Source organism: Rhipicephalus sanguineus, chromosome 6 (assembly GCF_013339695.2).
Source record: "Rhipicephalus sanguineus isolate Rsan-2018 chromosome 6, BIME_Rsan_1.4, whole genome shotgun sequence".
Lineage (NCBI taxonomy): Eukaryota > Metazoa > Arthropoda > Arachnida > Ixodida > Ixodidae > Rhipicephalus > Rhipicephalus sanguineus.
Window position 1 is genome coordinate 10798275 of NC_051181.1, and position 24973 is coordinate 10823247.

At 46.6% G+C, this 24973-nt stretch overlaps 1 protein-coding gene across 1 annotated transcript in view; it reads left to right on the top strand.

The window, feature by feature from the left end:
- Positions 1-24973, top strand: part of LOC119395595 (uncharacterized) — a 319487-nt gene that overhangs the window by 73597 nt on the left and 220917 nt on the right. The window contains exons 5-6 of the mRNA XM_037662574.2: positions 1511-1640; positions 15793-15958. Of these exons, the coding sequence (XP_037518502.1) occupies positions 1511-1640; positions 15793-15958 (296 nt within the window). The remainder of the gene's footprint in view (positions 1-1510; positions 1641-15792; positions 15959-24973) is intronic.

Genomic DNA, 24973 nt, shown 5'->3' on the forward strand with positions numbered 1-24973 from the left:
GTGACATTTTTTGTTAGGCCTAAATGCTTGAGCTCAATAATATTACATCCCTGATGTTTTGTCCTCTGAACGAGATAAGATTAAGTGAAGGTTGATTTTGCCATTTACTTATAGCAAGTATAGTGAGGGTAAATTCAAAATTAGGTTGGCAACATGGGTGCTGCTGTGTTACACAGGCATAGTCACCTGTCCCAACATACATGCTGGACAGTAAAAACAGATGCTGATATTGTAATGCATTGCTAAAAGGGAAACATGAACACTCGTTTATTATGGGCGAACTTGTGCCCGGAAAACTAGGTGCACAACCACTATAGCGTTCCACACATGAAAGTGTCCGTCGGATGAATGCATTTCTCAAGCCACGCAGGTCAAAAACACTGTCTCGTGCCCATGCACGAGAGGCATGAGTGGCACTGCCACATGAAGTGCGAGCAGGCGTGAGACCTTGCAGACACTAACCCAGAGGCTCGGTGGCTTTCGTGGTATCGAAAGAATATTGCGGGCAGTCTCTCAAGCAATATCTTGGGAAATTCCACACGTGCACAGTGTTCACAGAATGAAATGCTACTTCAAGCATAACGACTGGTATGATCAGTTGCTTGAGATAACCAGATGTGCATATAGTGGTGATATTGCTGTGTTGGTATTGAGTTTACGATCACTTCAGAAAGATCAAGGCAGAACACAGGTGCCTAAACACACGTCACACTTACATTGCGCACTTGGAACACGTGGTGCTGGTGAGCCAACATTTGGACCTGTGGTCTAGTCTTCGTCGAGGCAGCGACTACAGAATGCTGCCTCGAAGAAGACAAGGCCATGTGCCAAAATGTTGGCTACATCCTTTACTGAAGAACAGTCATCTCTTCAAGCCTTGCGCTTCACACATGGACAAAGCAACAAATATGCGAAGCTATTTTGAAATACGTTCTGGATGACATGCAGATGTAATAAACAATCAAGAGTGAATGGTCGTTCAACTGGTCGTTGTACTGGGGTCGCAGAGTGGGCCTCGTCTGGTCGTGCAGAGGCACCATTGACAAGCCAGAGCGTGCCTTGTTTCCAATGGGGGGATTGTGAATATGCAGCAGCCAGGCTCGGAAAATCCATGCTAGGGTTGTTCCATTCAGGCATATGGCCAGTGGTTGCTCCTATGGGCTCAGCAAGGAACACACCTCGAGCTCTGGCCATGCCATTGTTCACAAATGGGTCTTCACCACTTTCTCTATGCCGCCACACAGCGCACTGTCTTCATTAGTTCTGTTGTTCCCTGTGTGCCACATATTATTACTGTTGCCGCTGATGTAAGCGTATGAGACAGTATCACGCTGTACTGACACAAAGTCTGTGGAAGCAAATGCATTAATTACTTAGCCCTAAATTGACACATACAGTTGTGGCAGGTGGTGTCAATAGGAGGCCACACGCAAGCCAAAACCAACATATCTGTGCCGTGTAATGTGTATGGCTAGCTCAATTAGGACTCTCGTATCTTCTCATCGTGCAGGTATGTGGCGGTGGCCGTGCTAGAGCTGGATTTTGAGCGGCTAGACATCAACCAGTGCCCCATCGGGAGTGGCAACCCCCGTCCCAACTACTTTGCTGGGACATCCCGCTGCAAGAATGACACCACCGAGGTTGGTTAGCAAGGATCAGTTGTGATGATGCACCAGTGGATGTTGCTAGCATAAAAACGTTCAATGCTTTTTCAATAGTAAATTTTGTGATAAAACTGCCATGCTGGATATGATGCATACATGTTCATTATCTTGTATATTGGAAGGACATCTCAAAAGGCTGCTGCATCCTCTGGAATGCGAGGATGATCACTTGTAAGACATGCTTACCTTATAGGCAACTCGTAAGCAATCTAGCATGGGTGAGACAACTACCAAGATGTGGTAGCCCATAGGGGAATTGTGCTAACATGCGTAGTGACAGATGCAGGGGTGGAACAGCTGCGCCATTTGCGCCATTGTGCGCCAAACTTCTTTACCTGCGGCATCCTGCGGCAAACCACCCCTGTTGTGCCAAACTCATTTATCAGCACCGTACTGCGCCGCAGCACTCGAATTTGGCCACGAGGTTTGACAGCCATCAAACCCAGTGCCTGAAAATGTGTCTGAAACATCATGTTTTTGATTTCATTGAAACGGCTATAGTGTCGGCTTTTATCAAGGCTGTGATCGGCTATGGAGGTTGGCTTAACAGGCGCTAGACGCCACAGAAAAAAAAGGAAAAAAAGAAAAAAAAAGGTGGAGGTTTCACAAATGTTGGGACAAAGCGCTGTCTTCTTTCTCTTTTTTTTGTGTGTGCTTTTGAAAAAGCTCATTACACCAAAGTGTCTTTTGTATGAAAAAAATAGACTTTAGTGCGTGGAATGGTCTTTTGTGTCCAATATTGTATAGTACCACAATGACAAAACACCAGAATTATTTTACAGCTCTGGAGAAGCTTAACCTAGAAGAAAACTTCTAGGCTATGATCATATTTCTCCAGGCATTGTACTACCTAGCACGACTGCGGCGATTGGGAGACGAACTATATTAAACAGAATGAAAAGGACAAGACAAATATGTGTACAACTGCCCATTTTTAACCTGAATGCGCGAACGTTGACCGCCGAGCCGATACCGTATTTACTCGATTCTACCGCGCCCTCGATTGTAACGCGCACCCATTTTTCGTGAGAGAAAAGAACAAAAAAAGTCCGTAGGAGTCATACTTCGCACATTCAGAAGAACAAGTATTTGGGTTTTAAAGAACTAAAGTTTCAAAAGAGTAAAACACAAAGTCAAAAAGCGGGCCTTGCCGCTAAAACTGTCACCACTACGGCGGCGATACGAGTCGCGTAATGGATCAGTCCTCGTCGCTGTCGGACAACTCCTTGTCGCTGTCAACACTCTTCGATTTCGGGAAACCGGCCCTGCTTTTGTCCACAGAAACTTTTTCGTGAAGCTTTGCTGTAAAAAATCTTCTGCTTCTGTTTGCGCCAGTCTCGCACACACGTTTTGGGAACTCCGAACGACCGCGATGCGGCCCGATTTCCGTCCGTCTCTCTGCACATGTAATAACTATTCTTTTAAATGCGGCATCGTGGTACACTAGTCGAGTATTTGGAGTCGACACTTCCATGCCGTCGATGCAACGCAGAACGGGATGACAATCTCCTCAGCACACGTACGAACTGAAAAAATGCCAGAAATGGCCACCCTAGCCAAGGCGCGTAGGAGGCGGCCATTTTGAAATGTCGATGGCAATAGGATAACCGAGTTCCTTTTTTTTTTCGGTACTCGATGCTAACGCGCATGCGATTTTTGGACTCGTTTTCCCGGAAAAAAGGTGCGCGTTAGATTCGAGTAAATACGGTAAGCGCCGTATGACTGAGTGCAGCAGGGAAATGAACGAGAATATGTCCATGCGCACAGTGAACAGTCCGGTGCAGCTTCATATGCTAGGCTATTATGTGAAAGGGACTTAACCTCATCTGCTTTTTTGTCCTCGCTTTTTTGTCCTCTTTTTGTTTGCACTGGCAGATATCTTTTTTGCCTCAGGAAAGTGCTATGTGAGCCAGAGGGAAAAAAAATGCTGACACGCACTTAGTATAATCAGCGGCTGTATATCACCTCTCATCCATCTCACGTGCGACCACGTGGCCTTTTTTTATAACTTGATGGCAGCGTTCAGAAAAGGAAATATGGATGACGGTAATGGTGCTTAATAGAAGTGGGGGTGGTGTTTGGTTCCCGCAATAACTTCGCAAAGACAAGTGCACAGGACTGCTCATCGAGTGCACGTGCGTATTCTCATTAATTTCGCCGCAGTGCTTCGTTATACAGCACTTATCGACTCAGCGGTTGACGCTCGCGCGTTCAGGTTAAGAAAATGAGCGGCTGTACATAGCTAAATAAGGCTATCGAACAATTTAGCTTGGTATCTGCCAAATGCAGCATTAGACAAATGTTGCTTTGCAAGTGCTGTGAAAAGGGTCTACATCTGCTCTGAACATTCTCTCGAACTGCTCGAAACTTGCTCGAAAAAGCCTTTTTGGCTGCTCCAAGCTTGCTACAAAAGGCACTTTTGCCTGCTCCCAGGACTGCTCCCAAACCTATGTACCCTGTTCCACACCTGCAGATGTCTTCTTTATTGCTTGCCTTAAAGGGCACCTACACCACCTCCGATAATTTTTTAACATTTCAGGTAAACGCACGCATCGAGTACAGAATGCTGTCGCGATCAACAATGCCAAATGCGGCAGTGCTACGAGCTGCGGGGCCCCACAAATTCCAAGAAACAATCCCTTCTCCTCTCCGTGCCTTTTGGCATTCCTCATCCCCTCAACGTTTGCTGCGTGTCAACATGTCGTCGGCTCATCATCTACAACACCTGTTTGTCCGCTCGCAGCTACGTGCACTTGCTGCTCTTCCTCCTTGCACGCTGAGTGCACTCGAAAACATATTGAGTGCTTACAAACAGGGACGTATGGGAGATGACAACACAATGCGCTAACTTCAACAATTTTATTTCCAGAAACCACCAAACTATATATCCGTGCACATTGGCGCCACCAGTCCAACCACTAGCCAACCAGAAAAGCCCTCTCCCGATCTAATACCCCGGTCACACTGGCAAGTTTAGTGTCATTTTGAGCGAGTGCACTTACGCCCCCAGAATGGCACTTTGGCAGCGCGCTGCTACACGAGAAAGGGAAGTGCACTTTGGAAATGATTGTAATGGCGATGGGTACTTAAGTAGCACAACAGGTATTTGTTATTTCAGGCAATGTTTCTTAATTAATACTGTGTTATAGCTATAACCAGCCCTTAAAATAAAATTTACGTACAAACGCGGTGGCTGCAGCCATTGCACGGCGTGCGCTGGGCATGCCCCTGGCGGTCAGGGCTGTAAACTGCCTGATAGCGAGAATAGCAAAGTAGTTTTTTGTATTATACTGTGTTTTAATGCATAAGAATATTCCTAATAAAGAAAACGATAGTTCAAAAATGCTATGAACTCGGCTTCGGATAATAACCTATTTATTTTCCAGCCACTGCTATCGAGGCTGGACACTCCGTCTCGGCGAAGTGAGTTTGGCGAACGCACTCGCTGGCAAGTGCGCTTTGCAGCGAGTGTCACTAAACGTTCCCGTGTGACAGCGTGCGAATGGCACTAGCGACGAAGTGCACTCCCTCAAAGTGCACTTAAGTTGCCCCGTGTGACAGGGGTATAAAAGGTCAATTGACAGTGCACTCACACACCTGTCACCATTGCGAGATATAGCCTGGGCTTCGATTATCTCTCAGACGTCTTTATCTTTATGCTTTGCAAGCACCTTACATGAGTCATACATCGGTACGCAACCGCAATCCAAACAATGTGTAGACAAATGGCCGTAATTATTCTTGTTTTTGACATTGTCTTTGACATCCGCAGGCCAGCTGTCGGATGCTCCAAGAACCATCGCGACCCTCTAGTGGATTGTGTACAAGAGGTGGTTTACGAGCTCCCGCTGACCTGTGGAAATAAGTATATAGGTCAGACGGGAAGATGCCTTAATGATCGTCTTCGTGAGCACAAGTTAAATGTCAGAAACAAGAATAATTACGGCCATTTGTCTACACATTGTTTGGATTGCGCTTGCGTACCGATGTATGATTCATGTAAGGTGCTTGCAAAGCATAAAGATAAAGACGTCCGAGAGATAATCGAAGCCCAGGCTATATCTCGCAATGGTGACACGTGTGTGAGTGCACAGTCAATTGACCTTTTAGACCATTCAGATATATACAGTAGACTCTCAGTAAACGGAAATCTGTTAAACGGAACTGCTGCTTAAATGGAACAACTGAATCTGATATGATTGGTTTCATACATGAATTCTGCACCCCTGTTCATCTCTCAGTAAATGGAACTCCTGTTAAATGGAACACGTTTTCCTGGTCCCTTTAGGTTCCGTTTAACGAGAGTCTACTGTAGTTTGGTGGTTTCTGGAAATAAAATTGTTGAAGTTAGCGCATTGTGTTGTCGTCTCCCTTACGTCCCTGTTTGTAAGCGCTCAATATGTTTTCAAGTTCCGTTTACCAACACGCCCAAAAAATGGCAATGCTGAATGCACTCCTTGCACTCAGTAAGGAGGAGAGATGAGCTGACGAGGGAAGAAAAGAGCGAAATGAGGGAAGGCGACTTTGTATCATCAAACGCGTGTAACTCCGCTATTATGGCACTGTTTCGAAAATTTCTTGCGGCTACATGTTCCTTTAGACCCGTGCACAACTGCAACTCCACTACTAAATTTTGGTTTTCCACTACTGGTTGGTTTAGGGGCCCCTTAAAGGGATACTGAACAAAATTTTCGCTGCCAAGATAAATGGCCCAATTGAAAGATTGGGTGCTGAAATTTGTTGAAACAACCTTCATTTCAGCCAGAGACTAGCAGAAAATAATGAATTTAATGCATTTTTCGCAAATTGGCGCGTCTAGCGGCCGCGCCGCGAACTAGAGAGGAATTGACGCGAAATTCGGCGGATACTGACTCGCCAACCGTGCTCGCTGCAAAATCGCTTACCAATCGACATCGCAAGTCGCCACCCGCTGCCGCGCGTCTCTCTCAGAACGTGTTTTCAGGGTCGGGAAGGCGTTCTCCGTGCGTGTGCTCAACCGGCAGCCAACGACACCATTGCTGCGCTATCGGCCGTGTATTTTTTTTCGCAAGTGGAGCTTGCGCCCGCGTCTACGAATTTGCCGTTTGTGTTGTGTGCTGCTAAGTAATGGTAGCGGTGAAGCACCTGACACAACGCAGAATGCCTCAACGCTGTTCTGCGCTAGGGTGTGCGAGAAGCAGCGTCGGGAGCGACAAGCCCTGTCATACCTTTCCGACAGAGCCGAAGCTTCGAAGGGTATGGATTCGTGCTGCGCGCCCATAGCAGCCAACATGGGTGCCTTCAAAGCGGGACTTTTTGTGCTCCGAACTCTTCGAGGATAGTGACTGTGAGTGACTGTATAAATTGCTGGTCCCGGCTGCCGATCCACGTTAGGCTATGGCGGCTCATCTGGCTCGTCGTCCTTGCTGTCGCTTGACGAAGCAGAAGGGTCACACACATATGGTTGTATTTGGCGCATCCGTTTTGGAGGCCTGTCGAACTCGGGGTCGCAATCACCGCTCGTGGAACTACTGTCACTCGCACCTTGAATCCTTGCGCGCTCGCGACACCCTCGATAGTTGTAGTGGATTTTGAGGAAGAAGCGTTATTTTGTCTCCCATGTGGGGAAAGGACAAGGCTCAGCGCCACACGCCTCCCCGAGCCACCCTCGGTTCTCGAGAGGTGGAGAAAGGGAAGTGGCAGGGCAGGAGAGAGCGTGCCGGTTGCCCCCTCTTGCTGGAGCATTCGACGTCACGGCCGTCGACAAGCGCATTGGCGTGCAGCCGCCGCGCTCTCACAGTCCACTAGAAATACGGCCAACTGCTCGAAATTATGCGAAATAAATGCTGTTTATAGGAACAGCCGTGTCGTCCGAGTCGAATGTAAGTGTTTTCGTAGATTTTTCAGATTTTTGTTCAGTATCCCTTTAAAGGATCCTGTCGCAAATTTGAGTTTGCACTGGAAGCTGTTGCGTGCCCATTGGAGTGTGTTCATTACAAGCGGAGATAAAAATGATCTTGAAGCGGCATGCAACCATGATGTGGGGAGCTTCGCACCCTTGCCCTGTCTAGCCTTTGCCCTGCATTCTCCTGTACGGGAGGATCACGCAGTGCACATGCATCAGCATGGAGCACACGTCACAATGCGTGGCCGGGATGCTGCCTCCTCCTTTCTCGGATCTCTTTCGTTACCACAGTGAAATTGGCTGTCGTTTGTATGTTTCAGCTAGGAATTTTTTGTGCCACAGCTATACTAATTTTACATTGTCATGCAATACATCAATGTAAAGGCAAATGAATGTGTTTGCAATATTGTTCAGATGCGAGAAAAACCATCAAAAACTCAAGACAATGACAAAAAAAGAGGCACATTCAAGCACACACCGTCATCGGACTTAAAACCACTTTATTTAAACATGCACGTATACTTAAACCTCTTATCCAGCGCACATGCACACGTTACAAGCTGAAGCCTATCATCCGCCCGATAATCAGCCACAAACAGCCACTCTTTTTCTGTGATATGCACAGAAGGTTCACTAATACAAACATGCCCATTCTTTTTGATGTGATACGCCTCAAGCAGTTCCCGTTCAATCTTTGATTTTCCCCTGCCTAGAATGCTGGTTTGGCGAAACAAAGGCTCACAACCATTACATTCCTTCACATGCAATGCTGGGTTGCTGCCTGTGCCCGATCGTACACTGTAGGCATGCTCTTTGATACGTTCATTACCCCTTTTGTCCCGCACGTGCGCTCGATTAGGGGTTTAAGTACGCTACGTGGATGCGCCAATAAAGTGGTTGCAAGTGCAGCGACGGTGTGCCTCTTCCTTTGTCCTTGTCTTGAGTTTTCGCTGCTTTTTTCACATCTAATCATGAACCAACTGGCCCAGATTTTCACGCTTCACAATATTGTTTACTTTATCAAAAAACTAAAATTTCTTTTTGCTTGAAAACAGAAGAAAAACGAATTTGTTCCGGCAATTTTTTTAGTAAAAAGTAAGAACTCTGACAAATTTAAGCAGCGCTTGTCTGTGATTCTTCCTGGTCCCTCGTCCTTTTTTGCGCTGTTAGTAACTATATGGATCACCAACTTGCCCAATGAATCGCTCTGACAAATTGTTTTTTTTAGAAACTCTGAAAGATATAAATTGTTGAATAATTACCTGGCAACATTTAGTATTCAAGAATTGTGAAAATAGATCAAGTAGTCTGAGTTACAAAAAATTACATGACACCTATGGAAATATTGAAGCTCTTGGTTTGCCCTGCTTACTACCCGCCATGGTGGTCTAGTGGTTAAGGTGCTCGACTGCTGACCCGCAGGTCATGGGATCGAATCCCGGCTGCGGTGGCCGCACTTTCGATGGAGGGGAAATTGGTTGAGGCCCGTGTACTTAGGTTTAGGTGCATGATAAAGAACCCCACGTGGTCGAAATTTCCGGAGCCCTCCTCTACAGTGTCCCTCATAATCATATCGTGGTTATTATTTTAAACATCACTGCAGAATGAGACTGAAGAACGTAGTTTAACCTCTAAAACTTTGGGAGCTATAAATCGTTTATTAGGCAGATTAGTGTGCCAGTCGCCGGAACAGTTCCTCGCTGTAAAGCACAATGGGTATGTTGCATGTGTGACAGAACACATTTGTCTTGAATTTCATTTTCTTTCTCCGGTTCTTTCTTGTACTCTTGGTGGCAGAGTGTTGGACAGGACCTGGACCTATAGCTCTAGAAGATGTAGCTGTGCGCAGCTGCGATATCAATGCAGTGGTAGAACGCATTTTCTCAAAACATTATGTGAGCCAATCAGCTGATCATGGCTTATTTATCTTGATTTGCTGCCACTTGGCATCTATCTCTTCTTTTGGCAGGCATGTGAGTTGGTGCTGTGCTTACCATATGCACAACCGCCGATCCTTCCACTGAAGGTAGAGAACTCCATTGTCCTTCAGATGTTTCCTCTCTTGTATTTTCTCTCCCAAGTGACACTTTTCAGTTGCGCGGGGAATCCGTGGCGATCTTCTTGAGTCGTGCGAGTGCCTTGCTTTCTAAGAGATGCGCAAAAAGAGGGGTTCGAGTGTAAAAATTGTCCAGATAAGTATATACCCATGGTCAAGGTACTTGTCACACAGATTCATCACCACATCAAAGGCCAGCCCATCTGCGCTAGGTTTTTCCTGCTTTCCTGTGTGCACTATGAATTGGATGGTCTTTGGATCTGCAAGGATATCCCCATTTTACAACTTTTTCTCGAAGGTGCTGCTGAATGCCGAACTGCACTTTGGGTTTAGCCATTCTTTCATCAACTGAAATTTCGGCATATGGCTGGAAAAATGTCGCAGAGCAGTCATTGATGTGCTGGAGAAGCCAGGACACCTTTTCTAGTTGTAGTGCATTAGCGCTGTTGTTCGTTTTGGGATCGAAACATGCAGTGTGGCCAGCAGAGCAGTGAAACGTTGCTTTGACATGATTTCTGGTGTCAGAAGTTCAGGAAGCAATTTTGTTGCGCTCCAATACAAATTCAGACACAGCATTCCCGATATGGCCATAGGAGTGCAATGAACTTGGCCATTTTCTCAGGCATCACCTGCTTCGACGAGCCTGCCTTCTCTTTCTACGTCGGCTTTTCAAGAATATGGGTCCATGCATGTACTTGTTCCTGTTGACACGGATTGTGCGGATGACCTCAGTTGGAAAGGAGATGAAAGAAATTCAGTGCTCGTATCAGCAGCTGCGAAGCATCAACCAGAGGTCGATGCCCGGATCTCTCTGTACATGATTAAACTTGGTGCAACGGACACAATATACAAACGAAGAATACACGAAGACAGTTTGTATATCGTGTCCGTTGCGCCGAGTTTAATCATGAACCCATACCAACTCGCCCAACTATCAATGTTACTGAACTTGTTCTCTCTGTAGTCGACACTCCATGCATCCTTGTGCTGGTGGCAACATGATGTGGACACACTACAAATTTAAAAAATAATATATGGGATGCATGCAGAACAATTCAGCCAATTCTAGAAAACAAAACAGCGAGTGAAAACTAGGGGTGTGCAAGTACAGTCGACGACCGATAATTCGGACTCCACCGGGAACGTAAATAAGTCCGAATTATCGAATGTCCGAAAAAACGAATGCGTCAGAAAAAAATACTTTTATTGACACTTCAGGGTCCCGGTGGCCGAAAAAAGTTGTCAATGCGTTGCTGCCCGCACTTCCGTGCAACCAAGTCCGCCTGTATCTCCGCCAGTGTGATGTGATCGCTGTACGATGTTGAGCTGGTTTCGTTCGTGAAGGCAACGCGTCTGTGCGGCGCACTTAGTGGTCGCACAAAGAGGCAGCATGAATGGCGGCGTGGTGCGTTTGGGTTCCCGCCTTTAAATGTGTGCACTACGCATGCAACTGCCCCAGGCCACATGTACTATTGAGCAGTTGACTGAAGATGCTTATCGTAAGGCTTGTCAGCAATTGAGCCGTACTGGTGCGTTTGCCACCTGCCGCCATCACGCCTCCGTGCATTTCCACTGCTTATCCGCAAAGACATCGGCGCACGGCGTCGTGATAGCGCCCCCTTTGAATTTCCAGTCCGCTTCACCCCATAACACTTCGGCATCGCGACAAAGCTGACTTTCGGACTCTACTACTGTCGTAAACAGGTCGACTCGCGAAAGTGCTGGTTCGAACCTACGAGATGATAGACGCGGCAGAAGTGGGGGCTTCAATTATTGCCTTTCGGGCCTGCAATTTGGGGAGAAAGTCCGAAAAATCGGACGCCGAAAAGTTCTAGCGTCCAAAATTTCCGACGTTCTTGACCATTGACGTCTGTGGGGCTGGTGACGGTGCCGCGAAAGCGTCCGAATTTTCGAGCATGTCCGGAAAATCGGGCGTCCGAAGAATCGGCAGTAGACTGTATCTGCCGCGTTTCGTTGTCGTCGGCGCGGCCTTCAGTGCTGGCTGTGAGGGCACCATTGGCGCCATTTAACTCAGATCTTTTCATACAGCAGAGCGTAAAATAAAGCAAGTCTCAAGATAAAAATGAACGCGCGCGCAAAACGTTTTACCGCAGACGCATTCGACAAAATGGCGGCGATAGCAGCGCAGCGCGGGGATACAGGAACCAGAATGTAGAATGTTCGCGATGTCGATACGATTTCCCACAGTGGACCAGTGCCTCCAAGATCGGCGTTTCCAATCACAAATCTCTGAGGCGTAAAGTAGCGATCGAAATAAAGCCTCATAGATCACCAATTACTTTCGTTTTGATCTCTGAGGAGATAATGGCTGGCGATTCGGCGTGCGCGACAGTCTCGGACAGGGTCTGGATTATCGAATGCAGATCTCGCAGTTGTCCGAAATATCGGTCGTCTTTACACATTACTTCTATGGGATCATCGGCGGTGCCGCACGACTGTCCTATTACCGAGCATGTCCGAATTATCGGTGTCCGATTTATCGGTCGGCGACTGTATTTGAACTTTCAGATATTTTTGGAAAAATGTTTGCTGTTCGATTCGATTCACACCGCAACTTTACTGTTCGAAGTATTCAAACTTCTAGCAAATAAATACAATGGTTTCATTTGCTAAAAGTCAAATTGCAGCGCTTCCAAAGGATATTTTGAAACTATAGCATGCTCCATGTTGACGATCACATGAAAAGAAAAAAAAGACAAGCACATTGCAACGTCATGGAAAGTGAAATTTATTCTGCTGGCAGTACTTTCCTTCCCATTGAAGAGCATAGTCATTATGAGATTTTGTACCAAATTGACCGATGACGACTGTTCTCATCATCTACAGAAATTTGTCACACATGGAACCAATGAAAGCTGCAATCGTCAAAGTTGTGTTTCTTAATGCCTGATGGCCACACTTGTCCACGTTGTGCCATTTGTGACCTTGCTTTCACTACATTGCCATGCAGTGAAGCCGCCTTTGAGCTATCTTTTTTACACAGTTAGTGAAATAAAAAAAACTAGAGCTGTGTGAATAGCAAAATTGTGGGTGCAAAGCGAATTTGAATAATAAAGTTTGAGTGCGAATCGAACAGAATGATTTTCTAATATTTCTCAAATATTTTTCGAATACTTCGAAGTGGAACTACAGAAAAAAGTTGCAGAGGATCCCTAAGCATATTTTCACGAGATAGGAACATGAAAGGGTTCCTTTTGGGTAGCTTGATGAAGCACCGGAGGCGTGCTGCTCAGTCGGGTTCCCTGAATGTCTTATCAAGAATGAGAAAATGCAGAGGCTGAGTTGTGTATATTTACATGGTTTGGTACAACCAAAGTGGTGTCGACGACACTTTGCACCGGTGGGAGAGGTCACGTGTTTTTCACGCACGGCTTTTGTGGATGCCTGACGAGTGCACGCTTTCGCAAACCTGGCCAAGCAACGCTGTCACGTTAAAATGTAGTGCAAAACATGGCCAAAAAGAACACAATTCCTGTTGCACGGCAACCCATACACCTGGAGGCAGTGCACTATCCGCTGCGTGAAAATGAAACAGTGCTGCTAGCTGTCGCGTAGTGGCGCGGGTGACGTAACTTGCAGTATTGCCAAGAGCCTGGATAACTTGATATTTTGCCATTTTTCAAGTGATACTAATGAATTTTATATTGCACTGACTTCGCGGCACTTAAGACATTGTTTGGAAAGCACGTTTCGCAAAACGAGTCGATCAGGTACAAAACCAAAACCATGTTGGCAGCATTAGCAATAGCCGACCGTCAGTGGCAGATGTAGTCACATCGCCCTCACAAATTTGCGACACAACACATGCATATAACTTCATTATGATAGACCTTCATCGTGAAGAGGAATTTGGTCTGTTGTTAAGGGAGTATGTAAAATCCATGTACTGTTACAACAGACTTTTATGTAAACACTGAATGGGTATTATAACTGTAGAGAAGTGCAAGTGACAAACACTGTCAAAAAAATGGATTTATTCTTGAAGGGGGATGCAGCTTTCATATCTCAAAAAATAACAAAAAAAAATTTTCTGGAAATCACATTTTCAGTTTCTGTTGCCTTTTCTCTATCCGATTCCAGAATATCTTCGCTGAAAACTACGTAGAAGTGCTGTATGAAATTTGTTGGGCCTGCTGAGGTGACGAAAATTATTGCGGAAATTGCAAAAGAACAGCACTCTAACAAAAAAATTATAGCTCTGCAACGGTGCGACCGGATATTTTTCCATTTTTGGCTCGTAGAAACTTTTCTTTGTCGATGCGCAGCTGAGGACCTCGTTCCTTAGTGTACCACTCATGGACACGGGTCCGCGAGTGGTCCATGGCACGGGTCCGTGAGACGCAACTTAGCTCTCCTCAGCGTGCGAAATAACTTTCCTTCGATATCAGCTTTCATAATTAAAGGAGCGCGTCACCATTTTCATTACGCTGGGAACAAATTTAACACAAGCAGGCCATAGTCGGGCATGAAATGAGCCCTTGCGGCACAGCTGTAATATGCGTTCCGTTGCAGTTTTGTGATGTCACTACATCTGCCACTGATGGTTCGTCGCTGCTAATGCCACGAACGTGATTTCTCTTTTGTGCTCGGTCGTCTTGGGAAGCATGCTTTCGGAATGATGGCTTGGCACTGCGAAATCAGCCTGTGGTAAAACTGGTCATAATCGCCCCAGATATGGTGAAATGTCAAGTTACGCAGGCTTGTGCCAAGACTGCACGTTACGTCACCCGTGTCACTACGGGACAGCTAGCAGCACAGTTTTGTTTTCTTGCAGTGGACAGTGCGCTGCCACCTGGTATAGGGGTTACCGTGCAAAAGGAATTGCTTTGTCTATGGCCATGTTCTGCAATACATTTCAATGCAAAGACATTACTTGACCAGATTTGCGAAAGCACACACTCATCCAACGTCCACGAAAGACGTGTGAGAAAGACATGTGACCTCTCCCACGGGAACCAACACCGGCGGTGATGCTGGCGCCAACAACTTCCGTAGCAAGCACTTATAGCCGCGCAGTAGAGGGGCAGCAGAAGAGCGACCCCCGACTCAAAGGGAGAGCGTCTCCGTCAGTTGGCCTTCAACTTCTGTGGAGGCAGCAGTACTTCCACAGATATTGGGACATGTAGCTGCAGTAAGTCCGAGGCTTAGCATCGACATTGTCAGAAGACTCGTCGGCATTGTGATTTATAGTACCTCGACAAGGAAATATGAGAGGATGTGTGAAGTGATTTCGACACCACTTCAGTTTCACCAAATCACGTGGATAAATACAATTTGGCCTCTGCATTATCTCTTTATAACACAACTCAGGTTCACCGCTTGCAGCACCTCTCCATAACATCAGCCTAGAGAAAGGGAACACTTTCATGTACTCACCTCATAAGAATGTGCTCAGGGATCCTTATGACATATTTCTGTAATTTTGCTTGGATATCCGCACTCAAACTTTAATAGTAGAATTTACCTCAGACCCAAAATTTTGCTGTTCGCACAGCTCTAGTGGAAACAAAATGTACTGGCAGCTGACAGCTGATGATCCCTGCTGATCTGCTGAAATTTCTTCATCTGAGCTAAATTCTGACGTCACCACATCGTGGTCTAGGTCATTGCTGCTGGAAAAGTTAAAAAAAAATCACCTGTAGTAGCGTCGGCATCAAGCGAAATTGCTTTCTGTTGAGCGCACGCGATTTCAGATGTCAACGCCATCGCATGGCCCAAGTGCGCTTCCACCTTTGGTCCCTTTAAAAATTGCCACCACACGGTAAAAATGTGAACATTGCATAAAACTAGTTTGGATACCATCGCCGAGAGGCCGCTACTGGTTCAGGGGCGGAGTAGTTTATTTGAAGTACTAATGGTGCGAAATTGGCGATCACCGGTGATCGATGGTGTGTTAAGGAAAGACTGCCTTGATTTCCTCCTTGCCTGCCACAGGCAGGTGATGAAGGAGCTTCATCTATGTAGACGCACTCAGTGTTGTACATCATCGCCCAGCCTCGTAGCGCGGTGCCCGTGAGGAAAAGGGCAAACAACATTCAATTTGGAATTTGAGCTCTTTCTTGGCAGACACGGTCGTGATGAAAGCGCTTGTCAGCTCGAAATGGTCAGGCCTGGTGATGGGCATTCGGCCAGACTCTTTTTCAATACACGATGCTGTTTATTTGCAGTGTGAACCAGTGCACGGCTATGGCTTCCGGCGTGGTGGCTACCAGTGTCGGTGTCGGCCTGGCTTCCGGCGTCCCCGGATTGTGCGCAACCCATACCATGGCGAGCTCATAGAGCGTGCCACGGAGCACGACTACCGCACAGGCTTTCACTGCGAGAAGATTGGCTGTGAGTATTTGGGCCACGCATTCGTTGGATTGTCGGCGTGACATATTTGTTTGATTGAGAGTTTAAGACAACTGTGGTGCAATGGTGAGGCAGCTGAAAGGATGCTGTTGCTGAGATACGTTGTACACTACACGAAAGAGTGTGCATAAAGTTGCAGGATTTGCTAAAATTTTGTTGAGGCATCAGATGTTTTGTGATAAGATGTTGGGAAAGATTAATTTCTTTTACAGACAACTGTTTGTATATAAAGGTGGAGCACTGGAGCCAGACCCACCATGCACTTCAAGTTGTCCATTGATATTATGTCAATTTAAATTATCGGGACTCGATTGTATCTGAAGAAATGGCAAAGGTGGCACACAGGATGAGCCACCTCAATCGTGGGCTGTGATCTTGACCGTGAATTAATATCAACGTGCCTACTCGGATACGCAGTGCTGTTGAAATGAGAAAGCATACCAGGGGAGTTTATTGCACCCTCTGAAGTTGTATTCTTAAGGGGGGACGTGGGTCCTAAAAAATTTTTCTTTATTTTTGAGTCAATATGAACCAAACTTCACTGTCTTGACCAGTTTTTTATGCTGATTTCAAATCTGTAATTAGTTTTTTAATAGCTGCACTAGTTCAAAAGATCTTGAGGTTTGAAAAAATAATTAGTGCCTGCTTCTTACGGGGCTTTTAGGCAATTTCGACCTACTAAAACCAATATGTAAGTGCATGGGCCCAATGCCCAGATCATGCTGTAGGGGGTGATGCTATTTTTATTCACTTGAGAGCACTGTGAAGGTCAGAAAACAGATGAACATTCACTGGTGGTTATTTTTTCTGATTCACTCTCATTAGTATCTTTAATTAAAATTTGTAAAATGGTGCTAGAGTAATGCAAATAGCATCACCCCCCAGATCGTTTCAATACGAGTAAAATGATACCAAATTTGTGTTTTTTACTCAGCAACAACATGGAAAAAAACCCCGTAAGGCTGAGTGCGTTGAGCAAAAATATCAAACTGAGAAAAACGCATTTGAAGTTTCAGACAACTGTAACTTTTGTGGAAGTGCAGCCACAGCACTAGTGGTTATATCATTTGATAGGTTTCTTCTTCACGAGAACAGCCATACCAAATATGTGACCATGACCTGCCAATGTACTGGCAAAATCTTCTTATAAAGCCACATAGTGCACCCAGTAGCAGAGTGATAAACTCCACCTTTAGCAATTCATAGGCCTGTACCAATTCCTTGCAAGCTAAAGAAATACAAAATTTGTCTATGAATGTGGCTTTGCAACAGGCAAATAAAATAGACAGAGAGATTAAGTCTAAAAAGCACGTGGGTTATTTATTAAACCAAAAATCAGTTATTATTGTCCAGCAATAGCACTTGGCTCAACAGCAGGCAAGGGCTGTACTCGGGGTCCCCTGCTGGTTTGTGTAATTTTGAAAGTCTGTGCTTGGTGTCACTACTGTATAAGTGCTCCTTTTGCAACTTCCAATGTCAGTTTTTAACCTTCTCAAGGCTGTGGAGCACAAATCAATTTCCCAAAGTGTAACACGGCGTCTCTGCAATTTCGGTGTTGCTCTGTCAGGTCGTGGTTGAAGCGACTACCGTTGCACCCTTGTCGACAGTATTTGTGGCCCTAATTTAATTTATTTCACTTCAAATTACATTAATTATCTTTGGCACCACTATCACCAGCTACCTTCTACGAGAAACGCTTCTCGCGCGAGTCGCACCTATGATAATGAAGCACAGGCTTTGAATGCAGCCTATACCCTCTGCCTTGAAAAAGGTCACTGCTTGAGCCGAACTCGGAATGAAGCACAAGCCCAAAGAACGTTTTTATCACGGATAAGTCCACGCGGATAAATTCTGTGCCATTTTCCTTGCCGCCGTTCACCAACATCCAACGGCTTGAACTTCCGCTGCTTCGTTGCGCGCTGCGATGCCAATCACTCCTCCCGTTGCCGTATTTCCCGCGCACTCGGCAGTCCCGCATAGTATGCCATACGAACACGGTTTCGAATGCCACTGAAGCGTTGCCTAATGATCCGATGGCTCCAGCTTGACCAAGGGGAACCGGGCGGTTCTCGTAGACTCGACGCTCCGGTAGCGACAAGTAGTTTCGGCATCGCGCCCTCGTACGCTTGGCGCGTCTTCTTAACACGAGAATCTCCGGATGTGCCAGCACAAAATAAGGTAACTGTGTGTCGGCGGGCCGCAGGAACGCGAGCGTAAGCAGAGGAAGATGACACTTGTAACAACACACGAGCACACGACACCGGCAATACGGCAGCCATGAGCGCAGAACAAAAATACAAAAACAAAATGGCCGCCTCGGGTTGCGCCAGCCAATGGGAGGCGCGAGAGAAGGGGCTCGCCTCGCGCGCGCGCGCTCTGGCCAATGAGCGTTCTACAACCACCCTTCGGAAAAGCGCCGATAGCGGCCGTTCTGTTGCAGCGACGCCATTTTGAAACGCCGCAAAATGTACACAAAGAAAACAGCTTCAAAGCAAGCCAAAGATGGCGGCGATCAGCCAGCTGGTGCGCCCGCGGCGCGCGCGGGAAGTTTGGACAAATTTTGCCTGTTAAGATGCATTTTGCGGCTCCCGTGGCGTCTTAAAAATAAGTTTTAACCCATTTCCCGGGCGAAATCGGCGATAATATTTTGAGGGCAGCTGCTTAGGGGTGCAAACATGCCTAAAATGCGTTTTTCTCAAAACTGATTTTCTGTCCATTTTTTACTATTCTAAGACCCCCTTAACTGAAGGCAATTTTTAAAAGCACTGCTCAACGCAATCAAAAGGAAGGATTTGAATAAAAATTGCAATTGCATAAATGTTCTCCAGATTTGCAATGTTCTGCATTAAAAGCTGCTGTAAATTTGAGATTTACAGCTCCAGATATACAGTAGAACCTCATTGATACGTTCCTGCTTAGTACGATTTCCCGGCTCCTACGCTCGCATTCGCGAAAACTAAAAAAAAACACAATAGAGCTAAGTGTTAATACTAGGGGTGTGCGAATATTCGAACTTTCGAATATTTTTTTAATAGTGTTTGCTATTTGATTCGATTCGCACCGAAATTTTACTCTTCGAAGCATTCGAACCTCCGAAAAATAAATATAACGGGTTATAATGACGGAAAATAAATATAAGACGACAAATCGGCATGCAGCGTGGTTGGTCCTGTGTTTTGGGGCGCCGACGTGCAAAACTGCTAGCCGCTTCCACCGGTGCTTCACGTGGTTGCTGCGCAACGAGCTTGCTGGGATGGGCGGGTCCGCTACCGATGCGTAAAATGCCCATCCACGGTTCCGAAGAGCCAGCGGTCGATGCGATTCGTTGCTTGTGACGAAACACATTGCGGCTTCTTCGCTTTCGCAGATCCGTTAGCGCGATGTTCTTGCCCGCAAAGTTCGGATTCGTCTCATACATCCGCGGCATGAGCGGAGTTAGGCCTAGCCACGACTACGAGCAGTAAGCTGGGTCAAGATGTGCGCGGCCGCGGTACCTGATGCTTCAAAGTATGTCATGCTTGTGTGCGAGTACGACGAGTCATCCCGCGATGGTCTTCGTCACGAGATGCGAAATACTGATAAGCAGTACAGTCGGTCGGAGACGCAAGTCTGCGATGTTTGTGATGAGTGCGGTGCACTACCTTAATCTGATGCTTGAGCTTCTGCTTGCAGCTGCCAGACTAAAGTGTAATTATATTCTAAATGATCGTTAACCTGTGAACACTGAACGAGTGTGAACGTGTCAGTAAGTGTCGCGATTTTAGGCAGCCGTCACCACGCGACGTGCAAGCAGCTGATGACACTCTCCTGGAGTGAGAATCGGACCAATGGTGAGGCGTGGTGGAGCAGCATAGTGGACGCAGCCAATCGAAGGCCTCGAAACGAACTTCAAACATTTCTTTTTGTACGCTTTTTTCTTATGGAGGACCTAGCTGAAGCGGGAAATTTGAAGACGGAGAAATGCTCTTTCCGATTTCAAGAGGTCGGTGCCCAGTTGGGCACCGACCTCTTGAAATTTTGGAGCTTGAAATCTTGGAGCTATAAATTTTTTATCGCAGTTTTTTTTTTCGCAATTTCCGCAATAATTTTCGCCCCCTCGGCAAACACAACAACTCTTTTACTGCACTTCTACATAGTTTTCAGTGACGATATTTTTGAATCGGAAGAAGTGCTACAGAAACTGAAAATGCAAGAAGCGTACGTAATAAAATGCGATTTCCTAAAATCGATTTTATTGTCATTTTTCGTGATACGAAAGTCGTATCCCCCTTTAGGAATAAATCTGTTCTTTGACAGTGTTTGTGACTTGTAATTGTTCCTGTCTAGTAAGCGCATACAGTGAACTCCTGTTCAGACGAACTCGGTTAAGACGAATTCTCGCTTATGCCGAACAACAGAGAACCGTTTGTTTGTTTCCCATAGACTCAATGCAAAAAACAATTTGCTTAAGACGAGCCGCTCAACTGTACTCTTCTGTTAAGACGAACTTTCGTAGTTCTTCGGTTTCCCAGCTGGAGTACAAAGGAGGACAGAAGAACACCAGAGCTTGGGGCCCCTCCGCCGTGGTCACAAATGCAAGGGGAGTGGGGAAAAAAAAAAGAAAGTGACAACAGGAACAAAAATGGTCTGTGCATTACAATCGAGTATGAAACCGAAACCACGTTTGTGGAGCACTCCCATCAGAGGGGTTACGTGCATTGTCATCGCCATCACACAGTGGCGGCCGAGCACAGTTTGTGGTCACTTCACGTTGGTTCGCGTAGGGCCTGTGTGCGTTGTATCTGTTCCCAGCAAAGTGCAAATTGTGATGAGGCATTTTGATTATGGAAGTGCACGACAAGGGAAGGCTATTTTGTACACTGAATATAGCTGCGTCACGTCTTTTTCGTGTGCGCGAGGCTTGTGACCGTGAGTAGCCCGATGGGATATCTTCAGCTGGACGTCGATCAGGAAAAGTTACTATGGGCCGAAAACTGGAAAATATCAGGACCTCGAAGAAAACCTTGCAGAGTAGAAAGTTGGGCGAGTTGGTGTATATTCATATCTAAAGAAAAGCGGCGCACAAAAAGACGGAGACAAAGAAGAGAACCACACACAGCGCTGCACTCACAACTGAAAGTTTATTCAGAGGAACAAGAATTTAAAAGGTAAAAACCGCGCATGACAAGTGAGGTACAACGTTTACTTTTATTGATGAGCGTATCACCTAATCACGTTGTACCTCACTTGTCATGCGCGGTTTTTACCTTTTAAATTCTTGTTCCTCTGAATAAACTTTCAGTTGTGAGTGCAGCGCTGTGTGTGGTTCTCTTCTTTGTCTCCGTCTTTTTGTGCGCCGCTTTTCTTTAAATATAAACCTTGCAGACTTTCTTAAGCAACTCAGCGTATAATGACTTTGTCAAGGCAACAGCACGCGACCGAGGCGTATCCAGAAGTGATCTCAGAGCCAGCAAAACAGGCTCACAGAAGAAAAGGAGCTGCCTGGGCAATAAATTTTACATTCTTTGAAGGAAAGGTGTGCTTGTCCCTTAATTTTTTTTCTAATCGTCAACATAGGAGCGTGCTACAGTTTTATCATTAAAATGTGGTAGTAATTATCTTCATGAGCATTTTTATTTTTGAACACGCGAAATCGGGTGCTTGTAAGATTCGTGTAAATATTCTGCTTGAAGGCATAGTCTTTATCTAAATAAGCCAAATAAATGCTTTTTCTTGTTTTTTTGCCCCCATTGTAAGTCTTCTCCAGTCAGTGTTTTCAAGTACAGTGAAAGCTCGTTTAATTCACACCTCATTAATTCGAAATTTTGCATAATTCGAAATGGTCGCTGCAGTCCGGTCCGCAGTGCATAGGAGACCATGTGTAAAACGATTCGTTAATTCGAACAGAAATTGCCGCCTCTACGGATAATTCGAAGCGCGCGCCGCCGAGCGTCATCATCGTCAAACACTAGTGGAAGCTTTTACGGCCGAACGATAGGTGGCACGACCGGTTTTTTCCAGCTTCAAGTGGCCTCCGAGCAAAGGGCGAGCAAAGTATGGCCTCCGAAATCCAGGGAGCAATTTTTTTTTTCCGTAGCCCTCCCGCTATCTCAGCGCCTGGCGCCACTTGTATACGCGGGACCCGCGGGACGCTGAGGAGTCGGCGGAGTAGTCCTAGCAGTCCTAGGCCGCACCCGGCAGCGTCACTTTGTTCCTCGAGCACGTTGTTCGTTCACGCCGTCAAGCCGTCTTATTCCGCATCGAAGTTGCAAGATGCCGCGGGGAAACTACTGCGCGAAGACTGTCAAGGAGAAGGTGGAGATTTTGCGAGAGGTTGACCAAGGGAACTCCAGCAAATACGAAATTGCGAGGAAGCACGGCATACCTCCGAGCACGTTGTCAACCTACATACGCAACAGGACGGCCATTGAAAACGCCTATGAAGCCGAGGATTTTGGCGCCAGTCGAAAAAGGCTAAGGACAGCGAAGTTCCCGGAACTGGAGTCAGCTTTGATTATCTGGGTTAAAGAAATGAGAGCCCAGAGTATCGCATTGAGCGGCCCTATCATCATGGCCAAGGCAGCCGATTTCGCCCTGCGCTTGGACATTGAAGACTTTGTCACCTTCGAGGGATGGTTTCATCGTTTCAGGGAGTGGCACAATCTCGTATTCCGCACGTTATCCGGCGAGGCAAAGGAAGTGGACGCCGAAACATGCGCTACTTGGAGAAGCGACACCCTGCAGCAGTACTTGGAGAGCTACTCACCACAGGATGTGTTTAACGCTGACGAGACAGCGTTATTTTTCAAGTTGCAGCCAGACAAGACGATCACCTACAAGGGAGACAGCTGTGCCGGCGGCAAGCGCAGCAAAGAGCGTGTCACTGTTCTGGTCGCCGCAAATATGACCGGTACGGAAAAGGTCCCCCTTTTTGTGATTGGCAAAGCACTCAAGCCACGGTGCTTCAAAAACATTTGGTCACTGCCGACGGAGTACGCCGCAAACAAGAAAGCCTGGATGACAGGTGACCTGTTCAGGAAGTGGCTACTGAAATTCGACAGGCGAATGGAACTGGGCGGCAGACGCGTTCTTCTTGTCGTCGACAACTGTTCGGCGCACAAAGTCGACGTTGAGCTGAGAGCAACAAAGTTAGTGTTCCTTCCAGCAAATACGACTGCGGCCCTACAGCCAATGGACCAGGGTGTGATAAGGAACATCAAGTGCTTTTATAGGCGTCACATGCTGGAGAGAATGAGTTTGTGCGCGGGCGACAGGAAGGACTTCGGCATTACGCTGCTCACTGCCATGCACATGTTGGTGCGCGCATGGGAACAGGTGACCGCGACCACAATCGCAAACTGTTTCCGCCACAGTGGATTTGCAGCTGGAAGTGCGCAGGATAGTTGTGACGTGGACGTGGACGGGGCTGAGGAGCTCATGCCAGTAGCATTGCGCGACACTCTTCGGGGCGTACGTTTTGCCGATTATGTTGAAGTTGACACCGGTGCATCGGTGTGTGGTGCCCTGACTGATGAGGACATTATCGCTCAAGTAGCCGGTGCGCAGCCTGTTGCTGAAGAGCCAGAAGGTGAGGAAGACGAAGATGACGAAGCGCCTGTGCGCCCATCAGCTTCTGCGGGGATGGAGGCACTTAATGTGGCGCGTCTCTTCTTCAGCTTTGAAGAGGGTGAAGAGGATTCCCTGCGCCGCGTCCGCGCGCTGGAACAGAGAGCCGCAGCTGTGGCATTCAGAGAAAAGAAGCAGATGGTCATCACCGACTTTTTTGGCCAATAAATATTTTTCGTGCCCCCACCCCCGAAATCCGCCCATTTTTGCTCACTTTCATTATTTCGAATTTTGTTTAATTCGAAATTGCTCAGCGTTCCCGTGGAATTCGAATTAACGAGCTTTTACTGTAACATATTTGGATGCACTTGGCATGTTAGCATGTCTCTTTTTGGGAGCACTTCTGATAAGCCGAACTCCTGATAAGACGAACAGATGACTGCGGTCCCTTCGAGTTCGTCTTAACGGGAGTCTACTGTACTTAGGGATTCTCTGCAACTTTTTTCTGTAATTTTGCTTCTAAGTATTCGAAAAATATTTGAGAAATACTTGAAAATTATTCGAAAATAATATATTCGATTTGCAGTCAATCTTTATTGTTCAAATTCGCTTCTCACCCAAAATTGTGCTATTCGCACAGCTCTAGTTAATATTGCCACGTGCGTTTCTTTATCACTTTTGCTGTATTGGGTTTTCGGCCACAAAGACTGTCAGCAACGCTCAGCGCGAACCACGCCTCATTGTTCGAGAAGCTTCGCGATCATTGTAGATCATTTTGTTAAGATTGCGCGCAAGACGCGCACACTCGAGCTTATTCTAGAATTTGCACGACAGCCAGCGATAACGCTGGAATATTCGACGGCACATGTTTAAATGCCGACGCGCTTCACCGCTTGTCAGTTGATCAACGGTCGACGCTCTGTTCGCCGCTATCAGTGTATTGCTTTTCAATTTCCCGGTCACAAGTTCGGCCAAATAAAGAGTTTCATCTCTGACGTGCTGACTGCTGCCTTCGTCAACGTCACGACCACGTGACAATATGTTCCGGCTAATACATTCCCGGAAAATGCGATTATTCGGCAGCAGCTCAGCACTGCGGCAAACTGCGGTCGTATGATACGTTCTGCAGCTAAAAATTCTCATTCAGGAGTGCAGAAAAGCGCCTTCTAGAGTACCTGTGAAGCGCTGCCGCATGGCGATGGTGGTTTCTTCGTTGTGCCTAATTTTCCCCCTCTGTGCCTCTCCGAATTACTCGACCGTCCCCACCGTGTCTTCTCCAAATTGCTCGATCGCCCCTTCAGCCATTGCCTCAGCTCTCCATGAATCACACACCGACCCGAAAGTAGGCAGTCACACTGGCCATCAAAAAAGAAAGCATGTTTTCTGTAGCACAGTGGTTTCGTTCTACGATTTCACTGAGCACTGCAACTCCTTCATCTGCAGCACAGTACG